At 40.5% G+C, this 13,903-nt stretch overlaps 2 protein-coding genes across 8 annotated transcripts in view; both read left to right on the top strand.

The window, feature by feature from the left end:
* Positions 1-8,744, top strand: part of CHD9 (chromodomain helicase DNA binding protein 9) — a 52,143-nt gene extending 43,399 nt beyond the window's left edge. For 5 of the 6 annotated variants that reach the window (XM_070760170.1, XM_070760169.1, XM_070760168.1 and 2 more), the window contains 6 exons: positions 89-257; positions 1,991-2,130; positions 2,950-3,171; positions 3,903-4,031; positions 4,505-4,609; positions 5,154-8,744. In XM_070760170.1, the coding sequence (XP_070616271.1) occupies positions 89-257; positions 1,991-2,130; positions 2,950-3,171; positions 3,903-4,031; positions 4,505-4,609; positions 5,154-6,017 (1,629 nt within the window). In that variant the 3' untranslated portion in view covers positions 6,018-8,744. The remainder of the gene's footprint in view (positions 1-88; positions 258-1,990; positions 2,131-2,949; positions 3,172-3,902; positions 4,032-4,504; positions 4,610-5,153) is intronic. The other variant, XM_070760171.1, reaches the window with a different exon arrangement.
* Positions 8,745-10,960: 2,216 nt separating this feature from the next.
* The window catches only part of RBL2 (RB transcriptional corepressor like 2), a 29,564-nt gene continuing 26,621 nt past the window's right edge, over positions 10,961-13,903 (top strand). For both annotated transcript variants that reach the window (XR_011559800.1, XM_070760174.1), the window contains exon 1: positions 10,961-11,380. Coding sequence is in view for 1 of the 2 variants with exons in the window: in XM_070760174.1 (XP_070616275.1) it covers positions 11,066-11,380 (315 nt within the window). In the remaining variant the exon portion in view is untranslated. The remainder of the gene's footprint in view (positions 11,381-13,903) is intronic.

Below are 13,903 nucleotides of genomic sequence, written 5' to 3'. Positions count from 1 at the left end.
CTAAAATTCTGCATGTAAATCCTAAACAGCGAAAAATTCCTTCTTCTTCCCAAAGAAATCAACTAACTCTTTAATATTTGCTTAACAGGAAGGTGGTTTGAAATTAATTTTTCAAAAGCAGGGCCTTTCTCAGAAAAGGCCATTTGAAAGCGAAGATGGCCTGTTGGGACAGCAGCAGTACCTCGCCAGGCTGCATGAACTCCAGAACGCTTCAGAGACGAGCCTTGCCAATTTTCCAACGTCTTTGCCAGAGTCAGGTAAGGTTGAAAGCCATCATGGAAGGATGCTTTGTAAAGCTCAGCTGAATCATAATCTCTGATAGCTTTGAACACTTTGTAGCATTTGGAAAGTCCCACAGATTCACTGGTTTTTCATAGACAGTTTCAGGCAATATAAAGTACTGCATGTTCTCTCTTCCTCCCTTTCTCTCCATCTCCACCCCATCTCCCTCTGCCTCTTATCTATCTCTGTCTGTCTCTCTCTCACACACACACACACACACATACACAAAGAGAGAGAGAATTCCAAAGTGGTGCTGACTGGTGTGATGGAACTACAGTGGCATTACAAGTAGCCAGCTAATGGGTTTATTATCTCTGTGACTGTCAGTGCTACTTTGGTGTCAAGGCTAACCTTTGTTTGAACTTTCTCACCTTCTTTCATGTGGCCAGCCACCAACTTTTACTTTCTGCTTGTACTTCCTTACGATTTTAAAAAAATGGGTAACAGCAAAGTTACTTTTTCCCGCACTCTTTATTTTTTTTATTTTTATGGAACTACCAGTGTAGGTAGCGCTATATGAATCAGCATGCTTTTAAAATAACTGACATAGAAAAACAGGTGGAAACTACATCACCGAGACAGCCAAAGTAATTTATTTATTTATTTAGTCCAATACATGATACACATTGAAGAGAATCGATATGTAGTAATATAACTAAAGAAACGGATAGAAGAAAAGATATAAAAGTATAGGTGAACAAATTTGAAAGGAAGAAAAGATAAATGAGATAAGGAGAGACAATTGGACAGGGGACGGAAGGCACACTGGTGCACTTATGTACGCCCCTTACTGGCCTCTAAGGAACCTGGAGAGGTCAATCGTGGATAGTCTAAGGGAGAAATGTTGGGGGTTAGGGGTTGACACTACTGAGTCCGGTAATGAATTCCACACTTCGACAACTCAGTTGCTGAAGTCATATTTTTTACAGTCAAGTTTGGAGCCGTTAATATTAAGTTTGAATCTGTTGCGTGCTCTTGTGTTGTTGCGGTTGAAGCTGAAGTAGTCATTGACAGGTAGAACGTTGCAGCATATGATCTTGTGGGCAATACTTAGATCGTGTTTTAGGCGTCGTAGTTCTTAGCTTTCAAGACCAAGGATTGATAGTCTGCTTTCGTAGGGTATTCTGTTTCGAGTGGAGGAGTGAAGGGCTCTTCTGGTGAAGTATCTTTGGACATTTTCAAGGTTGTTGATGTTCGAGATGTGGTATGGGTTCCAGACAGATGAACTGTATTCAAGGATGGGTCTGGCAAAAGTTTTGACAGTATTGAAAAGATCTTTGCTGTGGCTAAACCTGTTGACATGTATCCCCCCCACCCCACACACACACAAACATCCCAGTCCCTGATAAGAAGCACCAAATCATTTTCCCCATAACAGTTAGTCAAATATTATTATTATTATTATTATTTAGTGTTATCCCAAGCCTGACACATCAGAAAATCACTAGAAAAAGAAAAGCTGATTCTACAAGTAACATTTTAACATTTTAATTTTAAGTTCAGATTTATATTCTTGCTTCCTTAGTAAACCTGCAGCAGTCAGATCGTTCTGGAAGAAGGCTGGGCTGATACAATGATTTGCAGGAAAAAAATGCTACCCTCACATTTCTGTTTTAGACAACTCGATTATTGTTGTTGTCAAACTTCTGCCTGGAAGTTTGATTGGTTTTGTTTCATCTGATCATAATTTTATGTTCCATTTCACTAGGAACCTCTAAGCAGTCAAATGCTTATGCAAATGGAGTAATTGCCAACGATCAGCCGGCCATGAAAAAGAGGAGAGGAAGAAGAAAAAATGTGGAAGGAGTTGATATGTTATTTTTAAATAGAAGCAAAACGCCTAACCACGTGAGTAAATCTGGGCTGGTATTTGAAACCAATTGAAATGTTAATTTTGAAGGCGTTTGACATCCTAAGGCTGACCAGAAGGAATTTGGAAAGACACAGTATAACTAGTATGTCATATTTTTTTTATTTTTTTATTTTTTTAAAATATAATTTATTGATTTATTGAAAAGGGAAGGGGAAGAGGGGAGTACAAAATCAAAGGGGAGAGGAGGGGAAAGGAGAATACAAGTACAGTATAATGAGTTTGAAGGTAAAAAATTACAGAGGATTACAGAGGTCCATTATATTCCTTAATATATATGTTATTATTATAGCAAATGATATTATTAAAATAGTTCTATTCATATTTCATTCTTTATTTACATTCCAGTGACCATATTGATTATCTATACCATATATTACTTAATAAGTCTAAGGAGGAAGTGGGGTGGGAAGGGGATTGTCTGTATCAGTAGCAGACATTGAGTTTAATTACTTGTCGTTCTTATTAAGCGGTGAAAATAGGAAATGAGAATAGTAAAAGATGTAAGAATTAAAGTTAAGATAGAATTAAATTTTTTTTCAGTGATTATGTGGATATATCAGTAGAATTGAACTCAGACATCTTTTTAGTTGTTTCGTATTCTAGATATCCATTGAAACCATTTCTCCCATTATCCCTTAGAAAACAACAACAACATGTCTCATCCCCAACTTTGGGTTTGTCTTGTTTGTGCGTGTGCACTTGTGAAGGAGATTTTTACATTTGCAGACCTAAACCAAACATGTAAATTACAAAATGCCTTTCCTCGCATTTATCACCTATTTATTTTCTTCCAGGTTTGTCATGGTGTTAGTATCCCTCAGGTTGGTCTGGGCATAATGCCCCCTCTTCCGTTTGCACCATCGCAAGGCCTGTGTGGTGTGGAAAGCCCCGTTCCAGTCATTAATTTAAAAGATGGCACAAGGCTTGCGGGAGATGATGCCCCCAAGAGAAAAGATTTGGAAAAGTGGCTCATTGAACATCCTGATTATGTCGAAGATTTGGGAGCCTTTATCCCTGTGAGTTATTCATTCATTCATTTAGTTAGTCAGTCAGTCGTTTTGCACCTCTAATGTGCCTTCTGTGTGATTTTCATCTTTCAATGTAGATTTTTAATTGAGCAAGTAGAGACACTACTGGGTTTTGCCTAGTTTGGAACTACCGTGTCTTTTGGAGTACAAGACGCACCTTAATTTTGGGGGAGAAAAAATAATCTTCCTACTAGGTATTCATCTGGCTAGTCTTTAGTCTGGTCATCTTCAGCATGGTTGGGGATAAAAAATAGTTTCTAAAAACCCTTCTCTCTCTCTCTTCAGAGAGAAACAATGAGAAAATCAGGCAAAGGGGTGATCACTGCACTAGCAAAGCACAGAACATCGCTTTACTTGTTAGCACCTTGTTTGAGCTGAAAAAAGTGGAAGATCGCTTGCTAGCAAAGCAGGGAAGATTGCTTCACTGTTAGCACCTCCTTAGAGCTGAAAAAAGGCTCAGCTGATTGCCGGAGGGAGCAGTAATGAAAGAAGCAGGCATTGGGAAGATATTTTAGCTAGCAAAGCACAGAAGATCATTTTCAGCCTCTTTTGGCAGCATGGCGGTGCCTTATACTCTGAAAAATATGGTATTTAATTTACAAAATGAATAATCAGATACTCTGGATTCAACGTGATTTAATTCTATCCTGCCTGGAAATACCTGAAAACAGATTTAAGAGCATTTAGTGACCCATTTTTAAAAAATTCTTGAATGACAGAAAATGCAGCTTCATGAAGGAAGACCGAAACAAAAACGGCACCGTTGCCGCAATCCTAACAAGCTGGACATCAATAGCCTTACTGGGGAAGAACGTGTTCAGCTGATAAACAGAAGAAATGCTAGAAAGGTAATTGTTTTGCTACAATGAGATTGTGTCAGCACAAATAGTTTCTAGGCTCTTACGGCCAGAATTGAGCCCCCAAATTTCTGTGGCTAAGTGAGACATTTGTTAAGTGAGCTTTGCTCCATTTTTATAACCTTTCTTGCCATGGTTAAGTGAATCGCTGCAGTTGTTCAGTTAGTAGCATGGTTGTTCGGTTCCCCATTGAATTTGCTCATCAGGAGGTCGCAAAAGGAGACCACGTGACCCTGGGACACTGCAACTGTCATAAGCACATGCCAGTTGCCAAGTGTCTGAATTCTGATCATGTGACCGTGGGGGATACTGCAGTGATCATAAGTGTGAAAAACATACATAAGCCACTTTTTCCACTACCGTTGTAACTTTGTGAATGCTCACTAAATGAATTGTTGCAAGTCGAGGGCTACCTGAATGTAACGCACATAAACTGAGAAATATTCTCCTCGTTTCTGTCACAGGTAGGTGGTGCTTTCGCTCCTCCGCTGAAAGACCTCTGCAAATTCCTGAAAGAAAATTCTGAATATGGCGTAGCTCCCGAATGGGCAGATGTTGTTAAGCAGTCGGTGAGTGTAATAATTAAGACTGTTCCAGCAGCTAAATTGGGAGATTAACTGGATCATGGAAAATTCTTCTTTTTTTGGGGTAGTTGAGAAAAGTTTCCAAAAAATCTTGAGCCTTACTTGTGTTGCTGATAAAAGCAACAAACAGCCATTTAATTTTTTTCCTAGATGTTAGAGTGAAATACTTGAAAATGACATTGACATTCCTTGAAGATTACTGAGAGGATAAGATAGTGGAATGGAATGGAATAGAATAGAATAGAATAGAATAGAGGATTAGGGATAGGATAGAACTTTAAAAGTTCCATTGTTGGAATATTCCCAACTTCTGGCGACCAGTTGTTCCACTGATTAGTTGTTCTAACTGTCAGGAAATTTCTCTTTAGTTCTAAGTTTTTTATATAGATAATAAATGTAACTTATATTAGCTTAGTGTTTCTTATTTTATTTATCGTGGGGTTGCATTTAATTGCATTGAATTGTGATGCAGAACAGACGATGGTACGGAATAAAATTATTCATTCCCCCCCCCCCCCCGCTCCATCAGGGTTTCCTTCCGGAGAGCATGTTCGACCGCATTCTCACGGGACCTGTCGTTCGAGAAGAAGTCAGCAGGAGAGGAAGACGGCCTAAAAGTGAAATAGCCAAGGCAGCAGCTGCAGCTACGTCAGCAGCGAACGTTTCCGTCGCCCCTTTGCTGACCAACGGGCTGCTCCCGGGAGTGGATCTCTCAACCCTGCAGGCCTTACAGCACAACCTGCAAAACTTTCAGTCGTTACAGGTGACCACGGGTTTAATGGGAATATCTGCCGGTCTGAACTCGGTGGGCGATGCGAAAAACATGGCCGCCGTCTTTCCCATGTTACTTTCAGGAATGGCTGGTTTACCAAATTTGCTCGGCATGCGAGGACTCCTAACCAAGTCTACTGAACCGGCTTTCGAGGAGAGGAAAGGACAGGACCCCAGAGAACTGGACGGAAAGAAAGAGAGGACAGAAAGCTCACATGCACATAATGGTGGAGAAAACTCCGTCTCGGGTTCTCCTTCGACCTCTTCGGCGGCCAGCACCACGGCCAGCTCCTTAGCTCTTAACCCTTTACTCTTGTCCAATATACTTTACCCAGGAATGCTTCTCACGCCAGGCCTTAATCTCCATATCCCAGCTTTGTCCCAATCGAATATTTTTGATGTACAGAACAGTGAAAATCATGGCACAGGCTTCACCAAGCCTCTGGGAGAAAAGGAAGAGAATTCCAGGGTTCCGGATGAAGAAGGCGGCAAGGGGGAAACCGAGCCGAGCTCTTGCAACGGAAATAGCACAGACGAAGCTTCAGAGAAGGCAGACGCTTCTTCTGGCTGCGACAGTACATCTTCCTCGTCGGAGGACTCAGACTCCAGCAATGAAGATTGATTCCCGCCCCCCCCCCCCCCCCCAGACTCTGCACTTAAATTATAAACTGGTTTTCAAGTTGTTCTTTCATTATTTTGTTGTAAATAACACAGTGTTGCGTGAGTGCATCAGTAATTTACTGACCCGAACATTTCAGTATTGTTTAGAAGTGCAAACTGCTTTCAAAAAACATTTTGCATGTAATATTTCTTGAGGTTCCTTTAGTTCCTGAAATTCTGTATACTATCAAAATATACACAGTGGTGTAAAAAGAAAACATAAAATTACAGGAAAAAGGCATTATAATTTTGGGTTGGGGGGAGTAGTTTTTTTTAAAAGAAAGCTTAGAAAGAGCTGTATATTTAATATATTTGCGGTGAACACAGTTCTTTATGCGCATTACTGATTTAATCTGAATATAGTTTTACAGCCTCCTTGACACTTATAATTTACAGATCAAAACTCAGCAATAATTTGGGCAGCTAATGAATGTCATGAAAGCTGTAGAATCTACATCACCATCCATTGCTTTAATTCTATGGAAATGATCTGGTGTTATAATGCACTGTTGATGTTCTGAGTTCAGGTACAACTGTGTTTGAAATAAATAAATAAAAAAAGTTTCCCATTTCAGCCAATGAAATTGGCTACTTGTTACCTCAGCTGAGTTAGTTTAGAAAGTTTACATTGGTTTCTCTGCTTGTTTTCCTATATGCTACGCTTTTTAAAAAGCCCTCCTGTGTGTGTGTTAACATTTGGCAAGGGAAGTTTATTGTTACCGGTTGCACTCTTTTTACTTCTAGCAAAGGGAAAGCTTTTATTTAAATTATCCCTTTCCTGTCTTCAGCACCATGGGTACTGATTTTAAGTTTCGCTTCCATCTGCAGCCTTCGTGTTGTTGAGGCGCTGTATCCACATGTCGAAATAACTCGGAAGTGCCACTCTGAACATTGCATAATTCGCGCGCAAGGGTTAGAATCCTTGCAAAGTTAATACTGTTCGCTTTGTTTGTCCAGGTTTCTATTTCGTCTTTGTCACGTAACCTCTTGTAGTTACCAGTTCAGAATGGTAAGGGGAAATGTAGACATTTTAAAACTCACATTTTTACAAGCTTGAGAAATATGTGTATGCATATATGCATCTATATGTGTGCGTATACAGTATGTATATGTATATATGCGTATATGTGTGTGTATAATGTATGTATATGTGTGTATATGTGTATATACACACACACATACAAATACACACTCACCTTCCCACCCCACCCCCCAAAAAATCAAGGTTTAGGGTATATTGAATAATTATAATAATGCTGAGTTGCCCTGTAACTTTTAAAGCACTTTTAATGATGTGAGAAAAGTATACCATGAAACCATGATATAAACAATGCTTAAAAGCATCTGTTTGAATATAAATCCTTAGAACCTTACTATGTAGAATTAGTCTTAACATTTGAAGTGTGGTAGGATTTATTATTATTATTATTGTTATTATTATTATTTTTGCTGAAGCTGCTATTACTCTGACATGGTAGAATCATAGATTCACACCACATGGTGGAACTGACTGAGATGAAGTGTGAGATTGTGTTAATCTCATCTGAGGTCCAAAATAGTCAAAAAAAATTTTTTTAAAAGGTTGATGGAATGGACAAAACGTACTGGCAGTATAGTCAATGACAAACCTCTTCAAAAGGGAATAATTTAACAAAAGCTGTATTTTGATATGGTTCTATATGCTTGCTTGTACAGTAAACAAGACTGTGTTGTTTTTTTTACCAAATCTTTATCAATAAAAACAAAATTTGTACATGCAAAACCGTAACTCCCTTGGGTAGAAGGCAGTATTACGTGTCATTTACAACAGTTATAAAAGCATCATTTGAATTGTGCTGGTTATCGTATTTCCCTCTCAGAATAGTACGACTTGTTTGGTCCTTCATACAGTGTCTTAGCAATAGTCAAAAGATGTCATGAGGAAAGGGGTAGCAATTTTTCATCATGATCACTACATATTTAATATTTCGCCCTTTGTAATATAGCACTTTTGTTTCTTGTATGTTATCCACAATATAGCCAAAGTTTTCCAAACACAATTGTTGACTTAGTCAATGAGTATTTCAACAGTACCACTTTGTACCATTCCCCTCCAACGTACCTGCCCCTGAAAGAAAACCCTAAGCATAATTTTTAATAAATTTATGAAATAAAGTATTTTCCTAATTATGGTGAAGTGAATTTGCTTACCATTCTAGTGATCTTTGTCTACAATAAGGCAATTTTACAGTTTCAGCAGTATGAATATGAAGTAAAGATTGTTTTTAAACCAGTATCAGTTGCAAGGAGAGAGGCTCGCACTCTTGTCAGCTAAAACAATATGCAAGTGTGGCTGCATAACGAATCGTTAAGAATCTTCATTAGAATTTCATTAATACTGAAATTTCAGTACAAATATCCAGGATGGTGAAGAAGTGTATGTTGGTAGTGACTAAAATAACTTTAGTTGTTATTGCCTTGTATTCCTATTCTTTGTTTCGGGCTTCATGATCCGTCTTAGTCCTGTTTTTATTTTCCTTGAACATTTTGCAATATTTGCCAGTTGTGTTCTGTGTAGTCTGAATTTGCTTTCTTGTAGTTGAACAAGCGTCTTAAAAGTTATTTGTAATTTATTGAATTACTTTCTATGATGTTCTATAGAGCAAATGGAAGTTTAATTATTTTTTATTAAACATATTCTTTGACAACCCACGATGTTGGTCTCATTACATTGAAAATACCTTTTTGTGACACACCTTAGTTGTCATACAACGTAACAAAAACTGACAGTGAGATAATTCTGCATTCATTTTGAAGGAATTAAATGCGTTCAATCCATGGAGGAAGTTCTTAACAAACCAGGATTGCAAATATATGACAAGTTCCTTCAAAAGGTGTATCTTCTGCGAGTTTCCAATTGAGATTGAGATTGAACTAGAGGGAACACTTGCCTAAAAAATATCCAGAAATTGAAAATAATTAAGTGATGAAAATCAGATGGTCAACATCTGATATTTATTTACTCCAATATCTAGATTTTACAACTCCCAAGATAACTGCCTTTTCATTGGCCACAGCCACTGAGGCTGAAAAATTCCTGAGTTAGGGATATTTGGGAGACTGAATATTTAGTGAATGTTTCATATTAGGAAAAGCAGCTTTGCCTCTTGTATTAAATTAGACTGTAAGCTTAATATTAATAGATTAAGAAATATACAGTTGTTGCCATCTGTTACGTGACTGCAACCCATGGAGGCAAAATATTCCCATCTCTATTAAAGTACTGTTCTGTTTTGCAGACCCCAGATAGAGGACATTAGTAGGTATTTTCAATATGTCTAAATATACAGGTAATCGACTTGAGGACCACAACTGAGCTCAAACGTTATGTTGCTAAGTGACACATTTGTTAAGTGGATCATTGCACTTAATGCATTTGCCCCATTTTACGACTTCTTACCATATTTGTTAAGTAGATCATTGCAGTTGTTAACTTAGCAACACCGTTGTTAAGTGAATCTGGCTTTCCCATTGGCTTTTATCAGGGGGTCACAAAAGATGATCACCTAATTCCAATCCTCATAAATATGAACCCATTGTCAAGCATTGAAATGTAAATCCCATGACCATGGAGATGCTTTGCAATGGTCATAAGTTACTTTTTAGTGGAGTTGTTTGTGGTCATTAAACAAACTTGTAAATCAGGGACCAGCTGTAATAGGATCCTTTTAATCATTGGTGGGAAAGTTGATTTAGCCTCAGCTGAATGATTGCTTGTTCAGCTTGGCTTCTGAGAGATGCCATCAGCTTTTTTTTTAAAAAAAATATATATCTTTATTGATTATTTACATTGATAAAAAACAAGACAACTTAAAAAGAAAGCATACATACATACAAACAAGACATAATAAAGCATTATGCTTTATACATTGTGTAGTTTTGGTATCAGAACTAAGAATCGATACCTGCTGTATAGCAGGATATTTTTAATTGCAGCTTATTCATTTGCAACCATTTCAATTCCTATTTATTAGTGCACGTTAATCTTAAATTATCAGTATCTATTTCTCTATATTTCTTTTCGTTTCATCTATATTTATTCTGTGGTATGGTGGTTCATTAAAGTAACTATATTTACATTGGACAGCAGTTTGTTTTTATCTCAATTTTTCTCCATTTTCATTTGAGTGTGTATTTGCAATCAAAATTAAAAGCTTTTGATGCAGGTGTGGGAAGAGCGACCCTTGCGGGCCACATCCAATGTTAAAAACCCACCTCTCCCGACAAGCTTGGGGCCACTGAGATGTCAATATCTTGCCCCGGCCACCAACAGTTGAATGTATGGTGTACGACGTGATGTGTGTGATGGATTAATTTTAACTACAGTCTTAGAGTTAGAGTTAGAGTTAGAGTTCTTTCTCTCTTTCTTTCCTTTCTTTTTGTCCAAAACATGATGAAGATTACAGAGTAAAAATATATAGTAAGCATATACTATATAGTAAAGTTAAATCAATGAAAGACTAAAAGAAAGATATAGGAATAAAATACTGTATACCAATGAAGGAATAGAAGAAAATATATAGGAGTAAAAGCAGAACAGCGGAAGGAAGACACGCTGGTGCACTTATGCACGCCCCTTTGTTGAAACCCGCCCCGAGTCTCAGGAAAAGGGCGGCAAATAAATCGAATTAATAAAATAAATAAAAGCATCCTGGGACATCTTTGAAGGAAGTGTGGACTTCAACTCCCAGGATTCCCCGGGAGACCCAAAGCTCTCCTAACGCCCCGCCTCCGAACAAGTAACGCCACCGCACAGGACCCCGCGGATTGGGTCGAACCTCTCCCCCTCCCACCCAATGGGAGGCCGCGAGGGGCGGGCCCGGCGGCCTTCCCCCACACGCACGCACACACAAACAAGCCGCGGCGCAGGCGCAGTGCGGGCCTGGTCGCGCGAGCCGCGAGCCCTTCCCCTTCCATCCTCCCCGTCAGTCTTCTTTTTTCCCCCCTCAGAGGAGAAAAAAAAAAGGGGCGATGCTGGGCGGCGAGGAGAGCGGCCAGGCTGCGGCCGGAGGGGGCGCCCCCGTGTCCGCGGCCTCTCCCGCAGCTGAGGCGGAGGCGCCGGCCTTGGCCGCCCCCGCTGCCCGCGACGCTGAGGAGAAAAAGGACGAGGAGGAGGAGGCGGCGGAGGAAGAAGAAGAGGAGGAGGAGGCTGCGGCGGCCGCCGAGGCGGAACGAGCCACCCGGCAGCGCTACGAGGAGCTGTGCAGCAGCCTCAACATGGACGAGCGCGCCCGAGCTGAGGCCTGGCTCAGCTACCAGAGTATGAGGAGGAACTACACCCTGGAGGTGGGGCCGGGGGCGGGGCCTGCGGAGGGGGCGGGGCTGCGCGGAAGCTGGCTGGCCGGCCGGCCACCACTAGGGGGCAGCAAAGCCTCGCAGCGCTCTTCCCTCTTGGAGGGGCGGGGCCTGCGAAATGCCTCCAGGGCGATTTGTGCTATTACCTGCCAACGTTTCTTTTATGTTGTTATTTCCTGCTGGTCCTCGACTTAACAGGGTCACAAGGGAGCCCCAGATTTATAGTTTGTAAAGTGAGACACTTGGAGAATTGAGTTTTGTCCCTTGGCTCTAATCCAGGTGTAGGCAAAGTTGGCTCTTCTATGACATGTGGACTTCAACTCCCAGAATTCCTGAGCTAGCATGCTTGGCTCAGGAATTCTGGGAGTTGAAGTCCATAAGTCATAGAAGAGCCAACTTTGCCTATCCCTTGCACTAAGCGAATCGCTGCAGGGGTCGTTAAGTGGGTCACTCGGTTGGCTTCCCCACCCACCCCCACCCCATTGACTTTGAGTTGTTTGGGAAGGTCGCTAAAGAGGATCATAGAACCGTCATAAATATGAATCAGTTTGCCAAGCATCCAAATTTTTTATCTCGTGACTCTGCAGGTGCCTCAAGGGTTGTTAACTGTGAGAAATGGTCCTAAGTCACTTTTGAATGGTCACTAATTGAACTGTTGTAATCTGATGATCCTCAGTTTGTTTCCTTGGCTGTCCATGGTCCTTTCGGGAGTCTTGCCCAACACTAAAGTTGCTGCTGTAGAGCAATGTTTCCCAACCTTGGCATCTTGGAGATATTTGGACTTCAACTCGCAGCATTCGCTGGCTGGGGAATTCTGGGAGTTGAAGTCCAAAGTCGCCAAGGTTGGGAAACACTGGTGTAGAGTGAGGGTGTCTGGAGTTGGTTGTGGTGTATCGTAAAGGGATGATTTATCCACTGAGGCTTGTTTTTCATGAGTTGCATTGTTGTGATCTTGGAGAATATTACTTAATGATACCCTACATTGTAAATTGAAATGGATAAATGCATTCCTTAGCAAATCACACCTGCAATACGTCTGATGGACAATAGAAAAGCAGCTAAGAGACAAGAGTAATGAACAAAATAAGAGGCCTTCAGTGTTGAAGAGAGGAAGCGTCTATAAAGAAACATGTAATCAGTGAGAGTGATGGATTTTAGCTTGAGGGTTTAAAGCTTATGTAATAGCTTTGGTGGAGTTACAAACCAGTCACACGCTGTTCGTGCACCCAGCTGTTGAAGCACATAGTCTCCAGTTACAATATGTGTCCAGAAAACTCTAATTTTAAAAGCAATCTTCCAAAAGTTGCACCTGATCAGAAATAAGCTGTTTACCTGTTGTTTTCCTAATTAAATACTGAGGTTCGTCCATCCTGTTAGAAGAGGACCTTGACATCTAATAGGTTGTGGGCTGTCCACGATGTATCTTCAGGTGGCTGATAAGACCTATACGGGCAGAAAATGTTCTGCCACATGTTGGGCAGATATGTGTGGGCGCCATTGTCATAGCATTTGCAGCTCTGGCTTTGCGCTCACTGCTTTTGTGCTGTAGTTGTTCTTCTGTCCTCAGATGTCTGGCAGCCTTGGTGGATCAGCATGCGCCATGTTGATAGATCTTGTGCCAGGATTTCCCAGGCTTTCAACATGTCTTTGTATCGCTTCCTTTGTCCCCTATGTGATCACTTTCCTTTAGACAGCAAAACATAGAGGAGCTGTTTAGGGATGCGATGGTCTGGCACCCTTGCAACATGGCCTGCCCAGTATTATTATTATTATTATTATTATTATTATTAATTAGATTTGTATGCCACCCCTCTCCGCAGACTCAGGGCGGCTCACAGCACTGATAAAACAATATACAGTAACAAATCTAATATTAAAAGTCTAAAATAACAATTTAACATTAAAAGCCTAAAAACCCCATTATTTAAAAGCATACACACAAACATACCATACATAAAACTACATAGGCAAGGGGAGGTGTCTCAGTTCCCCCATGCCTGACGGCAGAGGTGGGTTTTAAGAAGTTTACGAAAGGCAAGGAGGGTGGGGACAATCCTAATCTCTGGGGGGAGCTGGTTCCAGAGGGTCGGGGCCGCCACAGAGAAGGCTCTTCCCCCAGGTCCCGCCAGCTGACATTGTTTGGGCTTTCATCACCAGGGTGTGAACTGATGACAGGCCTGCTCTGGAGATTACTTCTAGGCCTGGCACCTTATCCTGCCAATTAAATATTGGATCTATATGGAAGGCAAGAGTTTTCTCTATGCTTTATGAGTTAGGTTGACAATTAAATTATAGTACTGTTTGGTAAATAGCATTCTATTTTTGGCCACTTGATGAATAAACAAAATACGGTATGTTTCTTGGTAAACCAGTATGAATATTTTGTTTTTTTGAGTTTGCTGCTTTGCCACTGCAGTTTATCAGTAGGAATGGCTGCCTGAATTCATGCCTGTCAGTCTGTAACCTTCCTGAAGTCTCACAGATTATACACTGTTTTTAGTTTAGTAGATTGTT

The sequence above is a fragment of the Erythrolamprus reginae genome, chromosome 9 (assembly GCF_031021105.1).
Source record: "Erythrolamprus reginae isolate rEryReg1 chromosome 9, rEryReg1.hap1, whole genome shotgun sequence".
NCBI classification, from domain to species: domain Eukaryota; kingdom Metazoa; phylum Chordata; class Lepidosauria; order Squamata; family Dipsadidae; genus Erythrolamprus; species Erythrolamprus reginae.
This window is presented reverse-complemented; position numbering and strand designations above follow the sequence as displayed.